Raw genomic sequence first — 20,923 nt, 5'->3', positions numbered from 1 at the left:
TAATATACACAAGGTCAAAGTTGGTAGTAGTGCTGAAAGATGGGATGCTGAGAATGCCTTAGTGTCATGCCTGAGAGTACCCTAAAAATAGTAATTCACCTTTTTTTTTTTTTTTTAAACAGGTATGTTTTTAATTACAGCAGGACTACCTGCCCTAGATTGCTCAGTCGATGCTGTGTTAACAGATGTAACTTCTGGAAGAGCTTTGTCTCTTCAAGCAAAGCCAAATCTATTGCTTTGCATTTAACCTGTGTGATTGCATTTTGGATGCTTGCCTAGATGGGCAAATCCAACACAGTTGATAAAGCCAGGCTCAAGCCTGTGCAATTGCTCAGCCACAAAGATGCTGTGATGACACTCAACATGCCACCGTCTAAAAATGAAGGAAGGATTTAGCTGATAGGATCTGAGATACTAGGTAAAGTGAAACCTGTATGGGAACCTAAGACCTGAAAGAGAAGGTAAAATCTGTTATTGGAGCAGCAAGGTCCTGAGTAGAGACCACCAGTACTCTAATTTGATTTTTCATCAGTTGGCATAACCTTCTCTTTCTGGCAGGCAGCAGTTTCCCTTTGATTAGGACAGAAGGCAAGGCTGGGGAAGTGTTATGGCAGGCAGCCTCATCCCTTTACACCACTTAATCCTGACACTGAAGATGTTCCCTCAGTTTTAACAGAAGTAAAATTGAGATGCTGTTGTCTCTGAAACCAACGCTGATACTCCATCATGGATGTGAAAATAACTGCTGAGATGGCCTTGTGTTTATGTGCAGGTTTTTTGCACATTCTGCCAAGAATCAGAATAAATAGAAACCCTTTAAAGAGATTATTAATTAGCTTTCCCCTGACAGGTAACTCAGTAGGAAATCCATTTGTAGATGTCCAGGTGAACTCACTGCTTCTGGAGCACCTTTACTGTTTTCTGCTTTCTCATTTTCGTTGCAGATCTGAAGCCCTGGGTGTCGAATTTCACCTATCCAGGTGTGCATGACTTTTCTCAGCTTGCACTGGATGCCAACAGGAACCAGCTCATTGTGGGAGCAAGGTAAAGATAATCTTTTAATAAGTCTAGGGTTGCTGCTCAAGCTCTTTCCCTTCAGGTTCTGGCTTCAGAGGAGAGTGTGTTTCCAGCTTATGTGGCCAGTTTCCCCCTCAAAAAGAAAGCTATAATTTATGTAGAGGGACTTAGACATCTAGTATAATTGCAAAGAAGAGAAAATTACTAGAATTAAAAATAAAAAGATGCAATCAAAATGACTGGTCAATGAAGCAGAATGCTGGCATCTCACTCAGTATTGTGAATGTTAGAAGAGCTACAGTAAATTGTTCTGCATCATCCTTCTGCCAGCACAGAATTTGACTTTATGGTTTATTTGCCATGGCTGGACTTTTGCTCAGAACCAGGTTCATCTACACACCTTTGTGTGATAGAGGCAATGTGAATGGTTGATAGAGGCAATGTGAATGGTTGCTTTCTTCTCTCTTAGAATCTACTTCAGAACCTGTTTGCTTCATCTGGCTGATATAGTCAGATCCTCGCCCAAAGCAGTTTTGTGCAGCTCTTTCTTCTGGCCCATTGTATATAATTATCTTATATTTTCCTTTCTTTTTAAATATTATTTTTATTTAGGATATCATAAGAGTAGGGGGGAAACACATAAGGTAAGCACAGGCAAGATCTTACAAATTTAAAGCTATTTTGTAATGGGGAAAAGAACTATGCTTCAGTGAAATAATATATGTCAGAAATGGTTGAATCGTGAGCCCCAAGAGCAACTATTTTTTATTGCATAATAAACGGATAAGACAAGCCAAGAAAAAAAAAAGACTAAGCACGGTCTAACAAATCAGTTAAAGTATAAAGTGTAACATTTGTAAGTATAAAGTATAAAGTTAAAGTATAACATTTAGAATCAGATAACATTGTGGTATCAGTTTCTGCGGTTAACGAAAATGGAGGTAGAGAGTCTTTCTTCCCAGTGTACTCAGCAGTAGAGGACAGGGACATGAGGAGCAGAGGTGGAAGAGCTCATGGTACAAGCAAGAGAAAAGAGCAAGATATGTAGCAGAAGGAGAGTTTTATGCTTCACAGCGACAACTGAAGTGTGATTTAATATATGTTTTCTGCCTGTATTTGTGCAGTAAATAATAACACTTACCTTCCTGTAGCTGTTCAAACTGCCAGAGGCCCTCCTGCTTTTCATACAGAAACATTTTACTTTTCAAGCTGTGGCGTTACTTGTGCTGGGATCTTTACCCAGAAATGATTAATATTTATTACTTCAGAATGGCATTCCTTTGGGGATGGCTGTGAACAGTGCCTTCTGCCAGGCATTGCACAGGCACGGTGCTCTGAGGAATTTGTGGTTTACATAATTGGGCTGCACGGCAGATTTCCCCCACACAGTCCCTCACCCCTGCTCAAACCCCACAGCAGTCCTGCCTCCCTGAGAGTTTGTACGAGTGTGGTTAGTCAGGGGGTACAACATCATCATAAACAGGGGAATGACAGCAAACCTGGCTTCCCAGCAGAGGTACATGATAACGCAGGGTATTGCCTCATGAGGAAGCAGTGACAAGTATTTATAGAATTTGCTCAGAGAAGTCAGTTTTCATGAAGCACTACCCACCTGACTGGGAGACTGAAAGTTTCAGTGGTGTCACATGGCTGTGCTGAGCAGTTCAGGGTACAGTTAATAAAGATGTAATTTCCCAGGGTATTTTTTTTTTTGGTTGGATACACATGCTTGGTGTGGAGAAAGTGGGGAGTGCTGAGCCCATTTCCTCTTCACCATCTCAGCTCCACCCTGTGTGAGGTGACGGGGAGAGTTTCTTGAAAATGGGGTGTGGATGGGGTCCTTGGTGCTGCACAGGTCCGGGTGTGCTGAACTCCTGGAGCTGTGCCTGAGAAATGGGAAGGGGAAGTAAAGCCTTTTCTGTTGCCTCCTTCCCTAATAAATCCACACCTTGTTCTGGACTATTTTTAGGGGTGATTTTTTGAGTCATTAGTTGCTCGTGCACCATCTGCTTGAATTTGCAAATGAAACAATACCTCAAAGAGATAGAAGCTGTCTCTATCCATCTCTGCAGGGTGTAATTTATGAAACCTAAATTTAAATGTTAAGCATGTTTAAATGTGCTGCTGTAGATCATATTAGTAGTAATGCCAGCTATTCTGAGGTTGTGGAAGGAGTTTGGGATCAGGGTGGCGTTTATAAGTACTCCGACTTCTCAATTTCCTGGTTAACATCATTCTCTTAGATGATAGCGTTATAAATTATTTCAGACTACTTCTGTCTGTCTCTATTTAAAAGCAGCATGACCTCACCACAGCATCTCTTTGGCTTAGTTTGTCCTGTGTTTCAAAGCTTCATAGAAAATACTTCCTAGAAAATCCGGGGGTTCACAAGGGTTTTTGGTTTCAGGAATTGGACACAGCGTGACTGAAACTGTAAGAGGTATTGAGGGCATGCCATGCAGACAAGGAACTGCAATAACTTGAGCCTCAGATTTTTAAGCTTTATCCTTATCTAAGAGCCCTCCTTAAATGACTGGTGCTGTCTGAGAGTAAACCAGAGGAGTTTGATAACTCCACTGCACCAAACACCTGCCAAGTTAAAATCCCAGAAACAAAAGAATTAGTTTCAAAAGCCCACCATGGTTTCTAAGCAATGTATTTACTTGTCATATCGTTTGTAAAATCCAAACGCTTGCAAGAAAGGATATGAATAGTTTAGAACATTGTAAATCTACTCTACCCATATTATGAGTCACATTTCATTAAGTATAAAAACACACATTTCAAAAATTCATAACCTTCATTTTGACTCACAGTTTGCATGTTTTGTTTTTGTTTTGGATATAGTGTTAGTGTTTTAATGTACTGTTTTTCTTTTGTGAATGAGTGATTGTTTTGAAATATTTGCTGCTTTTTTCAGCTCTTGAGCACAAGTGATCGCCATTTGAACTTATTTTAATGGGATGAAAAACAATAATCTAGACCTCATTATTAGTGAGAAAAAAATTGAAAATATCATCACAGTGATTTCACCTCTCTGTTGGAGAAGCAGTGCTCTGCTGTCTCACCTGTGCTGTAGGCAGGGTGCCCAGGCCCCAGGGAGGGTGAGTTTTTGGAGGAGGGACATGGTGTAGCTGTGACATTCCACCTCCTCAAGGAGCCTTACTCCTCGAGACTGTCTCATTGCTGGCTGGGCACAGACAGAAGCCAGTAAAGAAGTGATGATATGAAAGATCCTGCTTGGAGGCAGGCCAAAAATCATGCTTCATAAGAGCTCCCTGGTGAGGACAACATAAAAGGTGTAAAGGAGGGTGGTTGAGACACAGTGTGACAATCTGGCACAACAGCAAGCTGAAGGGAAACAGCTTGGACAACAGGAGGATGGCACCCAAACAAATGACTGCACAGAGAGTGGCTGGGAAGTCCTAAGGCAAACATTTGACTTTTCCCAGAAGGAAACTACAGGGATGTCAGTTCACGGCCGTAGCCTGATGGGGCTGTGGATGTGAGAAGCATGGCTACAAGGGTCAGCCATTCGCAGTGAGTGGAGGTATTACTGAGGAAAACCAGCCAAAAGGTGTCATGGCCAGAAGCCCTCACAGTTCTGCCTGCAAAGAGGGCTCTCAGCTCCATCAGGAGATGGGAAAAGATTGTCCCCCATGGCTGTCGCGTAGGGAAGTGCAGATCAGGAGCCCTTGTCACAAAGGGCTGTTACCAGCAAGAGCCTGGAGGTAGAGAGCAGGGAGCAAAAGCTGCATCAAGGAACTCAGAACTGGCAAGTAAAGTTCATGTCATTATGGACTGCCAGACTTCTCTGCAATAAATGTAAAACTACTGAACTGCTGGTGATGCAAGTCTTGATGCTTGACAGAGGTGATTTTCATACTTGATTTAGGGCTGATCTGAATGGGCTTGTTACTGCCAAGTAGACAGGTGCAAGGGAGGAGATACCATAGAATCATAGAAAGGCTTGGGTTGGTAGGGACCTTAAAGATCATCTAGTTCCAGCCCTCCCACCATGGACAAATATGCCACCCACTGGATCAGGTTTTTCAGGGCCCCACTAAACCTGGCCTTGAACACTTCCAGGGATGGGACATCAATATGTTTAGTTTGGGGAGCAGGGAAGGTGCTGTATGAATTTTCAAGGGTTGTTTTAGGGGAAGCACAGCAGCTTAGGAACACCCTTTTCTGACTATTATGCTTCTGGCTGTATAAGCATTAAAAAAGCTCTGGGTCATGCAGGCTTAGGAGCTGAAAGCTGAATAGAATGACTGATGTTCCAAAAGAGTTCCTTCAAGTCACAGCTTGCAGAAATATGGCAAATTGTAAATATATTCTGGGAACCTCAACTGGCAGGTTTGGCACCCTGAGTTTATTGAAAGTCTCTGGTGTATGATAGATTAGTCTGTCAGGCACCAGGTTACATGCAGGTTTGTGGCTGAACATAGGCTCTTTCCTGCCTGTTTGGCAGAAAGCTCCAGAGCACTGCAGTAAAATGTTCAAAACCTGTGCTTGTCAGAAAATATCACTCTTACCCTTGGGCACCTTCAATCCTGTCCACATCTGGACTGCCACTAAACCCTGAAGAGAATAAGTCTCCATAGATAATGTTGTCTAGGCAAAAAGCATTTCGCAAACCAGGAAATTGAGTGGCAGCAGTTAGGTCAAAGTAGTTTCACAGATCCACAGAGTATAAAATCTGTCAGCAATACTTTCTGTTGCTAAATGATCAGGGCCCCTCACCAACATTTATTCTCACAGGACTTCAGTGAGGCAAGAAAGCACTAATAATTTCACAGTATAGATGGGAATTCAAGGCCAAGAAGGATTAAGAGCCACCCTGCCCTGTGAAAAGGCTGTGATGTTGAGTCACATGAATATATTGCATATCTGAAAAGTAGTAGACCACTGTGCCTAACACAGCTACTCCTGCAGTGAGACCGCACTTTCTGAAGATACCAGTCAAGGTCTGCACAACCTCACTCTGCATTTGACTAATGTGGACACAGCCAAAGCTCTCCTCTGGGCTCAGAAAATCCACGGCATAGGTGTAATTTGGACCTTTTACTCTTGTATTTCCAGATGGTATTTTAATCACTTGCTCTCAGCCTTACTTCTCCAAAGAAGATGCAAGTCTTCAAAATGTTCATGAAAGCCTGTGAGTCCCCACTGGGGCAGTGGGGCTTCAGCATGGCCAAAAAAGTCAAGTCTCATATAGCACAGAGATGCAAACAGCAAACACTGGGCACAACCACGTGGGCATAGCCAGCAGGTTTGCCCTGAAACAGTCAGGAGTGGTGTGCCATTTGTCCCTGTTAACATCTGAGTAGAGGATTTTCCTCAATACTTTTCTGAAAGAAATGGTCTGAACCATTTCTGGTGGCTTGTGTTATTTTTGCAGAGTCTTACGCCAGCTTTACCCCCTGCTAAGTCACATTGGGCTGAGAAATTACCTTGCCAGCTGAGGTATTAATGAGGACGTGAGCAAGCAAAGAACGTGATAATGTTTTTGATTATATTCAGATCATAGACGGGCGGCTGAAAGTTCTAGTGCAGAGAAATGGAGAGAAAGAAATGCCTTCCTTTCTCACTGTGATTTTTTCCTATCGGACAAAAGAATGCTCTAATTAAAGTTGCATCCTTGTATCATAGACTGGAGAGGGGCAGATAACATGGTGATGTGAGGGGAAAAAACCCAAGTCAGTCTCTGAAATTAACAGAAACTTTGAAAGGACCATGATGTTTTTTAAAGAAATTGCCTGACCTGGGAGGTAAAGAATGTGGTGAAAATGAGAAAACTGTGATTAGACACTGCAGCTAGTTAAATCCATAATTGGGGTGCACAGTTTCTTTACAAAGGGAACAAAAGTGTGATTTAAAATTCAGGTTTTAACCTCTCTGGTTGAGCCTTCGATAGTTCAAAGGGAGATTTTCCTCTCTGATACTCTGCCAGGTGAGGTCAGCTCAGCCCTTGTGTAAAGTGTGGAAGGTGAAGCCCCACTGGGGTGTCTGTTTTTCACCTATAGGGTTTGCTTTCCTCTGCTGGTCTGCAAGCACTGTGAATTTGGCATACCCTAAATCTATGCTGTCCCTGACTTATACCCCTTAGGGAGGAGGGGAAAAGGTGTGGAAAGGATGAAGAACAGTTTTTGTAATTATGGGATTCTGGGAGGTTTAGAGCCTGGCCCAAATTTTGTTCAAAGCGTAATTTTTTCCCCCTTTGTTAAAATTTGTGCATTTTCTCAAGCAAAGAATGTGAATTTTAGTGAACTCTGAATAAATAAATCAAATAAAATGCTATACTGCAGTACTGTCAGGTTGTTGGGATGGACCAATGCGCTGTAGGAGGGCAAAGGAGCAGTTTTGCACATTAATGTTGTACATGGAGAAGAGGGTGAGGCAGTGGCAGTCCCTGGTCTGTCATCTTTGTCGGCAGGGAAAACAGTTCTTCCTTCAAATCGCCTGCAAGGCAGCACCATCCACTTCTCTGCAAAAGACCTCAGCACTTTCACAGCCAGTGCCTGCACAGCCAGTGCTGTGTGAAAGGCAATCCTGGTGCAGCACAGACTGATAGGAAAAATCTTTACACAGCAAATTGCAGACCTCACTAGAAAAATATTTCATATTCCAGATAAAATGAAAATTGGCGATACCCTATCACGAAAGCAGCCACCCATGAGAGGCTCACTTGCTTTAGTAACACACTGAGAATAATTAAGTTTGAAGATTGCATTTTTGAGAGTGTGATGGGTACAAACACAAGGTCAGGATACTTTGGCAAAAGCCTTGAAGACTTGGCCATAATGTGTTTTACAGCATCACAGAATAGGGCTGCAGAGCAGTTTTCCTCTGCATTACTGAAAATACTTTCTCTTGCTCTGGTTAAGGCAGTGATATGTCAGTTTTATATGGCAGGGCTCACCACAGTGGTTTGCATATCACTTTATATCCAGATGTTTAGGTGCTAAGCCTACTGTTCTGTGCCACTACCAAGGTATAAAAACCCAGCAAAGAGAAGGGATTGTTGGGCAATAACTTAATCTCACCAGCCAACTCTATCAGTATTTACACACAAGTCATGTTGAATTCATCCAGAGTTTGAGGAAAGCCTGGCAGAACTGAGGATGTTTACCAGCCTATGTAGGCAGGTGGGGAGGCTGCCAGGGACACTTTGAACAATAATCAGCGCATCAGAAGAGGAATTTTACATTGTGACTTACTGAAAGATAGGAGAGTAGAGGTCCCTCTGTGTCTTGGGGCCATATCAAGGTGCTGTAAGTGCTCTGTGGCTGCCAGCTGGATGAGAGAGGAAGAGAAGAGCTGTCAGACACATGTCAAAAAAGACATGAGGTGGCATGTGGGATAGTGTGTGATTGTCTGAGAGATGGAGTCACTCTTCCAGGAAAATAAGAACAAACCCACAAATGAGTTTTGAAAATTGGGCTCAGTTTTCATCTCCGAGGTTTTTTTTCATCTTGTGAAAAAGAGGGAAGGAAATGTAACAAAACAAAACAAAGGAATTTGACCCTCATTTTATAAATATATTCTAACAATATTACAAAAAAATCCCAATCCCCATTCTTTGAAGTGTCTCAGGAGCATAGCAAATACTATCACCCCCAGGATGTGGAATCACTGTGCAGTGAGGCTTTGCCTCTCCTGCCCTGGGGAAAGAGACAGGCCAAAGACATCAGAGACAGCTTGCTGTTCCCTTTGCAAGCTGATGGAGGAAGGGACAAGGCTGTCAATCCAAAGGCCAATCCCCTTTCTGCTTCTCCCTTCCCCAGGAGCATCCGTCCATCTAGATTTCTGCATATTGGCATAGCCCAAGTGTGCCTCAGCTTTGCTGTTGTCCTGCCTGCTCTGCAGCTGTGTCTGCCTCTTTTGACTCTTCCTAGAGTTGGCCCTGAACACACAGCATCGAGAGGAGCAGATCTGTGCCATGCGCCCCATGCCATTAAAGCTGATGGTAGTTCTCCTCCACTGAATGGAACATGGAGGAATTTCATCCTTGTTTCCATAGAGAAGTGCTAACTGGGCTTCAGTGCAACACAGAAACAGTAGCTGAGCCCCTGGCTTAATTTGGAAGCTGTTTAATCAGAATGATATGCTGCCTGCATAAGGATCCTCTTCTAAGAGGATGCTTCTCTAGCTGTGCCTGAATTTATAACCGAGAAAAGTTGCATGGGGAAAAGTAATTCTTCATAAAGCAACTGCATCATATTACTGGCTGCCATTTAGTATGGTTCTCTGTTGTACATCTATTGATTTTTGAGGAAGAATGATGTATTGGACAAGTTTTTCTTCAATAGAAACAAAATGACTGGTGAATAAGGATCCAGCTTGTAGGGTAGCTGCTGGTTCTCCTCCTTTTCTCCAGCAAGTGTTTGCCAGGCGCTTCAAATGAACCACTGGAGAAACATTTGCAAATGGATTGTCACATCATACTCTGGACCAGGCATGCTTTCCTTCTGAAAGCAAAGGACAGAATCATCCTTCAGGAGCTGGGTTTCTTAGTATGGTTGGCTAGTTCTGAAATGTGGATAACCATCTGAAAAGTTCAGCCACAGCTGGACCTGCGTAGAGGCACTGTGCATTAATCTAGCATGAGATTTGGTAGCCAAGAGCCCTGGGGTCTGATCTTGATTCCATCACTGACTTGCTGTGTGCTTTGGAGAAGGTCATTTAACCTTTCTCTGGCTCATTTTCTCCATTAGTTTAAGGGGGGGAATGATACTAACCAGCTCCTAGGGAGTCGTGAAGCATGACTAAGCTGTGTTTGTCATGTAGTGTGGAAGTACAAAGTATATCTAAGGTCTCCAGGAGCACAGATAGGAAGAGCTGACAGGAGTTGCTGGCTCCTAGCCCGGGGCTCAGCCCCAGCATGTGGCTTCCAGGAGTGCCAGAAGGGAGATTAGTTGTCATATGCTTAATTCTGTGTCTTGTTTCATATCACCCAAAGGACCCCATTCTGTTAATTATTTTTCTTGTTATCTACTCTGTGGCAGTTGTGAGTCCTTCTTGCAGACCTGGACCCTGACTGCAGCACCATCCCACCCTGAGGAGGGGAAGTGAGAGAGAGGTGCAGATCTCTTCTTCCTGGCATCCAATCATAGGGTGCATCAGAATGGTTCAAAACTGACAGAGAAGGTTCTGAATGGACATTAGGAAGCATTTATCTACTGAAATAGTCTATTTTAGTCTATTTTACTTTAAAAACATAGGGAACCTCTTCCCAGAGCACCATGAGCCTATCTGAGGCTCCAGTATCTCACCCAAGCTGTGTTGGATGACTGTAGCAGTGCAGTAATAGTCCCGAAAAGAGGCAGTAACTCTTCACTCTGTTCTCTTCTACTTTCCCTGTCCTGGTTTTGGTAGGAATAGAGTTAATTTTCTTCTTCATAGCTGGTACAGGGCTGTGTTTTGGATTCAGTATGAGAATAATGTTGATAAGATACTGATGTTTTAGTTGTTGCTAAGTAGTGCTTATGCTAAGTCAAGGACTTCCCAGTTTCCCATGCTCTGCCAGGGAGCAGATGCACAAGAAGCCAGGAGGGAGTGTGGCCAGGATAGCTGGCCCAAACTGGCCAGAGGGATATTCCATACCCTGGAACATCATGCTTTAGTATATTAACTGGGGGCAGTTGGCCAGGAGGGGGCAATTGCTGCTGGCGGATGGGCTGGGCATCAGGCAGCAGGGAGGGAGCAATTGTACTGTGCAGCACCTGTGTTTCTTGGGCTTTATTCCTCTTTCTCATTATTATTATTATTGTTAGAACAATAACAACAACAACAATAACAACAATAACATTTGACTTTGTTTCAGTTATTAAACAGTTCTTATCTCAGCCTGTGAGTTTTACCTTTTCCCAATTCTCCTCCTAATCCCACTGGGGAGGGTGGGAGTGAGTGAGTGGTTGCATGGTACTTAGTTGTTGGCTGGGGTTAAACCACAACATTCTCTCAACATGTATTTTTTCTGCATGATCAAACATTATTATCAGCTTCTCTTGGATTTGTTTCTACTTGCAGAGTAATTGCCTAGAAAGAGAGGGAGAACCTGCCTTGTAAGGAGGGAGGAGGGAGCTTCTCATGCCTACTATAAAGTGTAGGGAAGTAGCAACAAATGAGCAGGTGTAACATGGAGTGATAGAGACCAGCTGAGTTAAGGCAGTATATTGTCGGTTCTTGTGTGTGCGTGTCCAAGTCCTCAGAGGTTCTGATGGTGGTCAGCATGTGGCCTCTCATGGCTCCAAATTTGATAGCAGGAGTTGTTCTGAAATACAGAGAGGTTTTCTTACCTTCTTGGTGTGTGAGGAGTTAGGAAATGTGAACAAGCCTCACTCATTTAGATAGCAAAAATACTCTGAAGCTAGGATTGCCTTTCATGTATACATGATCAGTCCATCGACTGCAAGGATGTTCCTCCTGATCTACCACAGCAGAACTGAAAAGCTGCTCTCTCTTAATTAGGAGGAAGCACCTTTTAATCATCCAGTACGGTGCTGACAGATGTGGTGCCTGAAAAGAGGCCTGAATGAGCAACTGAAGCATGTTGCAACCCTTATAGTTTCAGAGCTCCTAAGATGAAGAGTCTCTGTTATTATTCAAACACTCTTGTTATGTGGCTTCCCAATGGAAAGGCTTAAATTTGTCTTGTATCTCTGTTGCTCGGTGTCATCATAGCCAAAGTGCTCTGCCTTCAAAGTAAATTGTTTTAAGGCCAAGCGATGTGTAGCCAATGCCCATAAGTCCATGGGCACCACGTTACAAAGTTCTCCCAAGGTGCTATTGGCTGCATGAAATAAATACTTAATAAGCAGATTTGACTTGGAAATGTCACGGCAAACAGATTTAAGTGGGTATATTCTTCCACAACCTTTTCTGAAACACATCTCAGCTGCTCTCTTGCTGCTCTGGTACATACCAGGTACCAGGCAGAGTAAGCTCTTAAACATCTTACAAGCAGTGAAATACAAACTATGAAGCCAAGTAACAAATACTTTCATTTACAGGATTTCGGCTACAGGTTGGCTCCGTTCATATGCACACAGCATAGGGCTCCCAGTTCAAGAAAGTAATTCAACATCTACCCATGAGTGTAAATGACACTTCAGTACAGGTTTACATGCTGTGCCCTAACATTGAGGGCAAGTTATTCTCCTAACTAGGGCATAAACTAGTGGTCCAGGAGATCAGCTCCTGGTTATACTTCAGATATACTCTGCGATTTTGGCTAAATTGCTCAGTCTGTGCTTTAAATTTAAATGAGAATGATGTGTCTTTTTCTCTCTTCTGTATGTATTCAGATGGCAAATTCTTTAAGCCTAGGTTTTATAGAGCAGGACAGTCTTTACAGCAGCTAATGTTGTATATCTGAGCTGGGGGATAATATCCCCCTGCAATCAGAGGTGACTGAGAGAGGATCTGCCCTCAGGTTGTTTAAACTGGCATTGGCTGAGAATCAATCTCCAGAGGAACCATCATCAGCCCACTGTGTGTCTTAATACAGCCTTGCCTGAGACTTCAGGGCATTACTGTTTAACATGGGCATTTTCAGAAAGGCACTGATGTTTATGAAAAATAAGGTTAGTTGTAATAATAATTAGTAGTTGGAGGCATAATGTCATTTGTCCCAGAGCACTCAGAGGAGTGTAATCACTTGCTCTGGAACTGGCTGAAATGCAGCCAAATCTGGGGTGAAACAAAGCTTGTGTTTAACACTGTGGTGTGACGTTTTAGGACAGCAATTAAGAAGGTTGTCCTATCCCTCCAAGTTTGTGCACCCGCTTTTTATACAGAAGAAGGAGGGTATTTGAATATCCTGGCTGCACCAGGCAATTGCTCTTCTGGCCTAGGCTGGTGGGTTTAATTTAGGAGAGAAAGGAATTAACCGGCATTCACTTAACAAGGGAGAATGGGAGGAAAAAAAATGAAAAAAAGACCAAGAAGGTACCTCATGCATTCATGTGGAGATCTCAGTGTTCTTATATACTTCTTAATCATACTCCTTCAGCTGCTCTAAATTATAGTTCAGCAAGGTATTAAGCAGACATAACTTCAAACACAAGCAGAAAAAAAAGACACAAATGGGGCAATTCTAGCTACAATAAACCATGCCTGTCATTCAGAGACCTTGCTCATTCTTGGACTGAAATTGCAGTTAAAATGCAGTTCATAAAAATGGTGCTGTCTGATTCAGCAGCTCTTTCCCCTTGGCGTTTTACTCCTGGTTTAGCTTTACAGAACAAGTATGGTTAAAAGAGCATGTTGTTAATTAAGGATTAGTCAGTTCTAGCTGAGCAGGTCAGCTGTAGTCAGGAGGTGTCTCTGATAGCCTAGTTTGCCTACAGGTGTTTGTATTGCTGCTGGTAGGATGTGAGAAGGATCAAACAAACAAAAAGAAACTGCCAGTGCCTGTACAGACACCAGGTGAGGCAAGCTGATAAAAAAGTAGAGAGATCCTCCTTGCTGCAAGAAAGCCTCAAGGTCAGACTTAGAGAGCTAAGGTTAGTATAAAGCTTTTGGAAGATCATTGTGCTATTCACATTAGCATTATGTTCCTGCCTGGTTTAGGTCTCAGCCACCCAAGTGGCTTTGTCCAGGTGCTACACAGCAGTCACTGGGAGCACAGACTGGCTTTATTGAAATGGACACTATCCCTGTCTGCATCTGTTTTGGCTGAGTGCAATGAAAATTGTGTCCTTTGTATATGTCTCTTTCATTAAAGATATTTTGGTTGAATTTGCTCTGCAGTGCTATCAGGGGAAAAAAACCCCCTAATATTAAAACTTATTACCTAGTCAAACTGTCCAGCTTTTTGCAAGCCTAGAACAAGGAGCTGAAATCTGCATTATAAGACTTCCAAAATCAATGCATTTAAATAGCATGCTTAACAACAGGAGAGAAACTTCAAGTCCCTAGTTATGAGAACTTTTTCCTGAGGGTATTGTAGGATTGTAGGCCTTCCCCAGGAGAAGGCTTATTCCATGATACCTCATGTCCCAGAGTTGCATTAGTATTTTGGTGTGAGTAGCTATGTGGTGTCTCTAAGGGAGCTGTCAGATCCATCACTGGATGAGAATTTATCTTCATTTTGAAATTTTAGATGTGTGTAGCTTAGTGCTTCTGGTTTGCTGCATGCACCTCTATTCAAGTCTGATGCTGATGCTAAAGAGTTAATAACAAAATTTTTTGGGAAAGTATGCAGCCCTTTGAGACAGAATAGGGTTTCAGACTGTACAAAAGAACTACTGGATCTTCAGTGACAGGACTAGGAGAGAGGATGGAGATTTCCTCTGTGTGTCTGTGTCTGTATACTTCTCTGTGTACTTATAGGAGGTGTAATAATCACTGATACATTTTCTTCAGATATTGCTAATGGGTCTCATTCTTCTCTGGGTAACCAGTCCCAGCAGAGAATACTATGGTGCAAGTCAGAGCTATATCAGCTGAAGATTTGGTATCAGCAGTTTGACTTCCCGAGTTCCCCATCATCCTTGTTCCTCATCCTTCTTACATTAACAGTTAGCAGCATTTGAGAGCTTTTGATTTATTTATGGAACTAGGACAAAGTACAGAGGCAACTCTATGTTTACGATTTAGGTGATATACAAGTGATACATAACAGAAGGATGAAAAATTGCTCAAGCCTTCTTGTGGTGATTGTGACCCAATATGAATCTCTCACATGCCAAAGTTTGAATTGCTTTCTTTGCTTGGGCAGAGTGTGCTGCTGTACTGACCCTAAAGAAGGCTCTTCAGAAGAGTCCTTAAGATCTTTTCATCACTATAGGATCTTTCCTCTGGGTTAGCTGACCTAGGGCTGGAACTTGCATTTTCACTAGGTGGGGGAATGTCTGTATACTGGCACTTCTAGAGCAGATGAAACTGTATCATCAAAGCTGCACTTTCTACCATTTAAACAGAGCCACTTCCAGATGCATAGTTCAATTCACCTCGTATGATATAAATGTGTCTTCTCTGGGACACTGTGGTGACAGTGATGTTGGAAAAGGATCACAGCTCTTTAGACCTCCTGACAGATGGGATGCAAAAAAATGAAGTTAGACGCAACCAAAAGCCTCAAGCACACAATCCAGTCCTTATGGCTTAACATGTCAGCTGATTCCTGGTAACTGCACTGTCTTAGCAAGCAAAAATGTGAGATAAATCCTGTTATCTAAGCCTTATCTATAGACATTTATGCAAATATGTGTTGCTTCCTATTTGTGATGGGATACAAACATTCAGAAGAAGGGTGACAGGCGCTTGGCTGATATGTGGTATCTCATGCTACAGTGACTTCTGTCAGGAATTCTCTTGCTTTACATGTGAAGAAACAATGACAGGAGGATTGGGAATATCTGCAGTCACTGCCTTGATTTCCCTGCTGATTTTCTGTGCAGAGAAATTCCACTGAGAAGTATCTGCACTCTTCTCTTCCAGAAAGTCCTGAATGGGAATTCCCACAAGGACAGGCTTGGGGGAGCATACTAGGAAGTCAGCTCTGCTCCAGCTGGCTTCTGTCCAATCCCAGTTTTCTCAGAATTCAGTGAAAAACATGACTGCAGCCCATACGGACTTGAACTAAAGCCTGCTGAGAGTTTGCAAATGGCCCTTTATGGTTGGGATTTCATTGTGGTTCTTCATTATGGATTCTGGAATATTTAATATTAGGACCTGGTCAGAACTTTGTTACCAGGTTCACTAAGACACTGATGAACAAGGCAATGAATAGGCATATAACTGCTTTTGTATTTGGTGGGGAGGAGTCTAGGAAAACCTTTTGTTTGTAGACATGAATGACAAAAAACTATTATTTGCTTTAATAACTTTTCCCTTCCTTCCTTGGTAGCCTAATAGTTTGTAATTTTTCTGCTTGTTCATGCAGGAACTACCTCTTCAGACTTAGTCTACACAACGTTTCTCTTATTCAGGTATGTTCACTTTTCACTCTCTTATTTTATTTGACTTATTAATGAAAGTTCTGTAATATTTGATGTATATTTTCAGAAGCCTGTGTAGTGTAAATTTGCCCAAAGTGGTGGAGCAGGGAGAAGACAAAGTCAGAACCAGATGCTTATTCCCACTCCAGCGATAATGCTGGGGGAAAGGTTCTGCTACACTTGCCCATTTGGATCGTGCATTCTGGTTTTGATTCTTGAATATTTGGGTGGTAATGGCATCTGCCAAAAATATGGCATCTTAAGGAAGAAAGCATATAGTGTGACTGATACAGGCTTAAACACAATAATCAATAGAAACTCTTGGCTTTCTTTAGAGGTGTCAGCAACATGCCAGAGAAGGTTTTACTATTCTCATCCATCCTCATTTCAGCCCTTGTAGGCCTTTGTGAACATGGATTGTTGAGGAGCTGTGTTTTGCTGAATGCATTGGTAAAACCACGATTGGACTTGCAAGCATTCCAGAGGCAAAATGGGTTGAAAAATGTGTGTTACCATTGCCTTTACCAAGGCAAAGCAGCTGAAGTTTGAAAGGACTTGCAAATATCCAGCAGTATCAGAACTTTCCTCTCACTGCACTGAATCTGGAATTGAAGGATGCAGCAAAAATTGTTAACGAAAACACCAGCTACTTATCTTTAAATAAATTAACACTTACGCTCTGGGATACTTACCATCTTCTATAGTTGCTAGATCACCAAAGATGTATTCAGCATTTTTTCAGACAGGCTGAGAGGCCTTGCTCCTGTACCTGACCACACAAAGAAGCCATTAGGGCAGAATTGCCAGCCATTCTGATGTGCACAAGCCTCTTGCTGTTAGTAAGAGTTACAAGTATAGCTGGAGAGAAGAAAAGATGTTTAATGGTTGTAAAATGAATTGAATCTTCCTTTAAAAAGAAAACAAAGTCCAGACTTACCAATGACAACAATAAAGAGTTAGAGAAACTGCTACTCCCATTTGGCAGTGCCTTCCCTTTGCAGAGCCATATTAGCATGGCTGGAAGGTTTCCAGCGAGCACACAGGAGAGGAAAGTCTTCGTAGCTATGAGAGGTGTCACACCTTCTTCAGTACCTGTTATCACACTGCCTGACACAGCCTCTGGTGCTTGTCAAGGATCCCCTTCCACAAGACACAATTGTGAATCTTGCTCATACACTTCTGAAGTCAGGCTTGGCCCGGGCCCTTTTCAGTGCAGTGAGTTTCCTTTTCTACACTGCAAGACATGGGAAGTCTCCTTCTATGGCACTGGAGGCTGCTGTGGGATCTCCGGTTAACATAATGAGCTTAGTTCGCTCCTGCTTTCTGGGTGTATCCGGTTACTCTGCCAAAACTTTTTGCATGACAAAGAGAGCATGGAATTATGTTGACACACGTGTTGGGAATGATGGAAGTGATTGTTTCCCGACCTAATGGTTGCCTAAGTAGCTGCTTGGCTTGTCTCCATAAAGCTCATGATGCGGTTTAAAGGCACCACCTTCCCTTCGCTGTGCATCATTTTAAAGGTCGGATCAGAAAGCGAGACAAGAAATGCAAGGAACCTGCATTTAGCTCTATAGGGGTGAGAGTGCAGTTTAAGAAATAATTACAATGTTAATTTGCATTATTTTGTATCTCGTCTTTGCTTGTAAGTAAAAGACGGTGTAGCTCTTGCCAGGCCTGAATCAGGATAGTTTTTCATCTTGAGATTGTATTTTGATTTATTTCTGCTCATGCGACTTCATTATCATCCTGCCAGTGGTGCTAAATCTGCTTCGTGGTGCAGGTTTGTGCTGACAAATATCTGCTCCCTTGCATTTGTACTTCCATGAGGTGAGGGCAGAAACATGAGAAGCATTTTCTATGGAGACAGCAGGATATGTTGGTTGTGAGACAAAGTCTGGCAGTGTGAGGAATGTACCCCTCAAAGCATGGTTCAATGAAGTTTAAAGCTGTTTTTTCCTAAGTGTTCTCATGCTGTATCCTGAGGCTGCACTGTCCCTGTGGGAAAAAGGCATGACACAGAGTTTAGATAGGAAGTTACTGTCTTGGAATTGCAGTAGTAGACTAAAAGACAAATTTGAATATTATGTGGGCAAGTTTCTGATTAAGAGCTGTGTAAAAAAGACAGCATTACCCTATAAAAGAATTTTGATTTCAGGGGAATGAAGGAAGAGGTCGGTTTTGGGACGTGTCAGCTCTTGGGCCCCTTTATAATAAGGGGTCAATTCTTTTCCTTTCTTATCTCTCATCTGGTCTACCATGTGCTGATATTTCCTCCTCACTTAGAATTTTTTATTGGTTGTGCTGAGGTTGTTTCTCCAAGATCTTTTACATGAGAATTAGTGATCTTTTACTAGAGAACTAGCAAAAACTGAAACAGAACAAGTTCATTTTCTGCTCCACAGAACCAAATGTCCTGATTTCTCAGAGATTTTTCTTCCTCCTCTGTTTCCAAAATGTGTTTCAGAATTTCCATTTGGAACCTGTGAAGCTTTTCACCAAATGAGTTTTAGTTGCATGAGAAACTTTGGTGGTAGTTAATACTTTTGTGAAAAACATTTTTGGCTGAACTTCAGTATCCCTCAGGAAGCTGAGGCCCAGGTATTTTGGGGATCATTTGTGATTTTGTCTACTTCTTTTTCTTGCCAAAATTGAAGCACCTTGTTAAAAAATTACCGAAAATCAGCATCTTGAGGTGGGGTATCCAAAACCACCTGTTAATATTGAAAACGTTGGCATGTACCACTCAAATTCTTGCAGCAGTCAAGAAGCACAATTTTAAAATGGATAATCTTCCCTAAATGTTTAACATCTCTTTTAAACAAAATCTCTGCAACATTTCATGTCCATATTTAAATTATTGTCTTATATGCATTGTAAACTCTCATTATTAGACATTTTATAGAACACTTTTTTAAAATGATGTGCACTTGGAGAGCATGCTGGTTAATTTATGCGTGGATCTGAAAGAAGGTTAGCTCCTAATCTGCAGCTTTCATGGTGAGGCCATAGAAAAGTCAGTTTCATACTGGAGTTGGTAATTAATAGAGTAGGTGGAAGGGTCATTTTAAAAACATAAGCCTTTGAGCAAATTTAAAAAAAAAGCACAATACTGATTGGGATTTCTTAGCTAGGAGCACTATTCTGGGGTGTGTGTTAAAAGCAGGCTACTTGGCTGGCATTTCATAAATCACAGTGCAGTGCCTACCCCCTGCTCACTGTGATTTTACCTGGATTCTCAGTTCTCAATTGAACTAAGTAGGAAATTATTTTTCCAACCTTTTTGAGATACAAAGATTTCCAACCTTTTTGCACTGAGATGAAAACAAACCTCTTCGACATTTTCGTAAAATCTGAAGGAGAATGAGATAGACACATGGTTAATTGGCATGCAAATACTCTGGGTCAAGTTATTTTCTGAAGTATCAAAAGAGAGCATTTATATGTGCATTTCTCTCATCTCAAACACTTGTCCTTGTTTGTTTGGGGCATCCTTTTTCCCCTTCCTCTTTCCCTTTCTTTTTCATTTTCCTTTCCTCTTTCTTCTTTCCCTTTCCCTTCTCTCTGGATCTAAGATGTCCTTCTGGACTCTCATCTGGTAAGTGTAATAGAAAATGCAAGAATTTCATAAAATATTTTGGTTTCAATTGTTTCTTTTAATGGAACATCTCCTATAAAAAAAGTTTTTAAGCAGCCCTGTGAAGTTCGTGTTTTGATATGTCAGGCTAGTGGTATTTTAAGTATTTAAAATACTTCAAGAGTCTGTACTATATTTTTACACACTGTGAATGAATAAGTAAGTGCACCTGTTGCAAAACTATTTGGAAGACATAAGTTATTTCACCTAACAAAGATTTTAAAAAATTGAGATAAAAATATGTTTTAATTGACTATTTAATATTTTTTCCTAAGGACAAAAATTGAAGTGTGGGTTAAGGACAGAGAGAGAGTGTGAGTTCCCCAGTAGTCATAAACCTGAATTAGGAGGGACTGCCTGTGGAGTTCCACACTGTCCAGTACCACCTTGGTCTACAATTACAGATCTACTGTTACCCCACTGCAGAACATGAAAATGCTACAGAACACACAACTTCATTTGCTTCTGAAATGTGGCTCCACATTTCTAAATAAGATCCCCTGTATTCACATGGGCACTTTGGAGAGTGCTATCCAGTCACCAGAGCAAAACCTGATGAACTTCTCAGTCCCACTGAGGCATAAGACTTAAAACCAAGCTTAAAGTAAGTTATCAACATACTGAGGCAGTATCTGCTCTTAAATCATGATCTGAACCTTACTGAAATAAATTTCTTTCTGCTGATATTGTTGGGGTTTTGGAATGAGCATTTTTTCAAACCTGAAATAGAGATAAAACAACTCCATAGTGTCCTGTAGCAGATGAACTGCAGCCACTTATCCAGTTCATTTCTGGTAAGGATGGTTTTACTCCAGTTTTTCTCCCCTCAATCTAAGAAGCAGCAACATCCCTGCTACAGAGATGAAGCTCTTAAACTGTACAGCTGCTCCTGAAGACACACTTCCCTCTCTGCTACTCCCTGAAGGGATCTTTAACTCTGTGGCATAATCACTGGTAAATCAACAGCGCGTATCAACAAAGTGTAGTTAATAATAATAATAAAACTTGGCTATCAGTCCTCAATATGTCACATAGCAACAAATGGAACAGGTTTTGTCTTTTGCACTTTGAATCAAACCGAGCATTAAATGCATTATTTTCTACTTCTTTAGAGCTCAGTAGTGCCACACTTATGTCTGCTGATGAGAAACATGCTCTGCAAGTGTATAGAAGTGTGAGGAGAGGTGGCAGAGTTTAACTTGGTTTTTCTCTGTATAGTTGAATAAAATATGATAAACAAAATCAGTGGGGAACAGTGAGTAGTATAGTTGACAGCAAAAATTGTCACTCAAGTAATCTTTCCTGGTGAAAATACTTC

General features: G+C 41.8%; 1 protein-coding gene across 8 annotated transcripts in view; it reads left to right on the top strand.

The window, feature by feature from the left end:
* Positions 1-20,923, top strand: part of SEMA5B (semaphorin 5B) — a 269,726-nt gene that overhangs the window by 149,819 nt on the left and 98,984 nt on the right. For all 8 annotated transcript variants that reach the window (XM_048309256.1, XM_048309257.1, XM_048309258.1 and 5 more), the window contains 2 exons: positions 945-1,044; positions 15,914-15,959. In XM_048309256.1, coding sequence (XP_048165213.1) covers positions 945-1,044; positions 15,914-15,959 — 146 coding nt within the window. The remainder of the gene's footprint in view (positions 1-944; positions 1,045-15,913; positions 15,960-20,923) is intronic.

The sequence above is a fragment of the Corvus hawaiiensis genome, chromosome 7 (genome assembly GCF_020740725.1).
Source record: "Corvus hawaiiensis isolate bCorHaw1 chromosome 7, bCorHaw1.pri.cur, whole genome shotgun sequence".
Taxonomy (NCBI): Eukaryota; Metazoa; Chordata; class Aves; order Passeriformes; family Corvidae; genus Corvus; species Corvus hawaiiensis.
The sequence above is the reverse complement of the archived record's forward strand: the minus strand, read 5'-3'. Positions and strand labels throughout refer to the sequence as shown.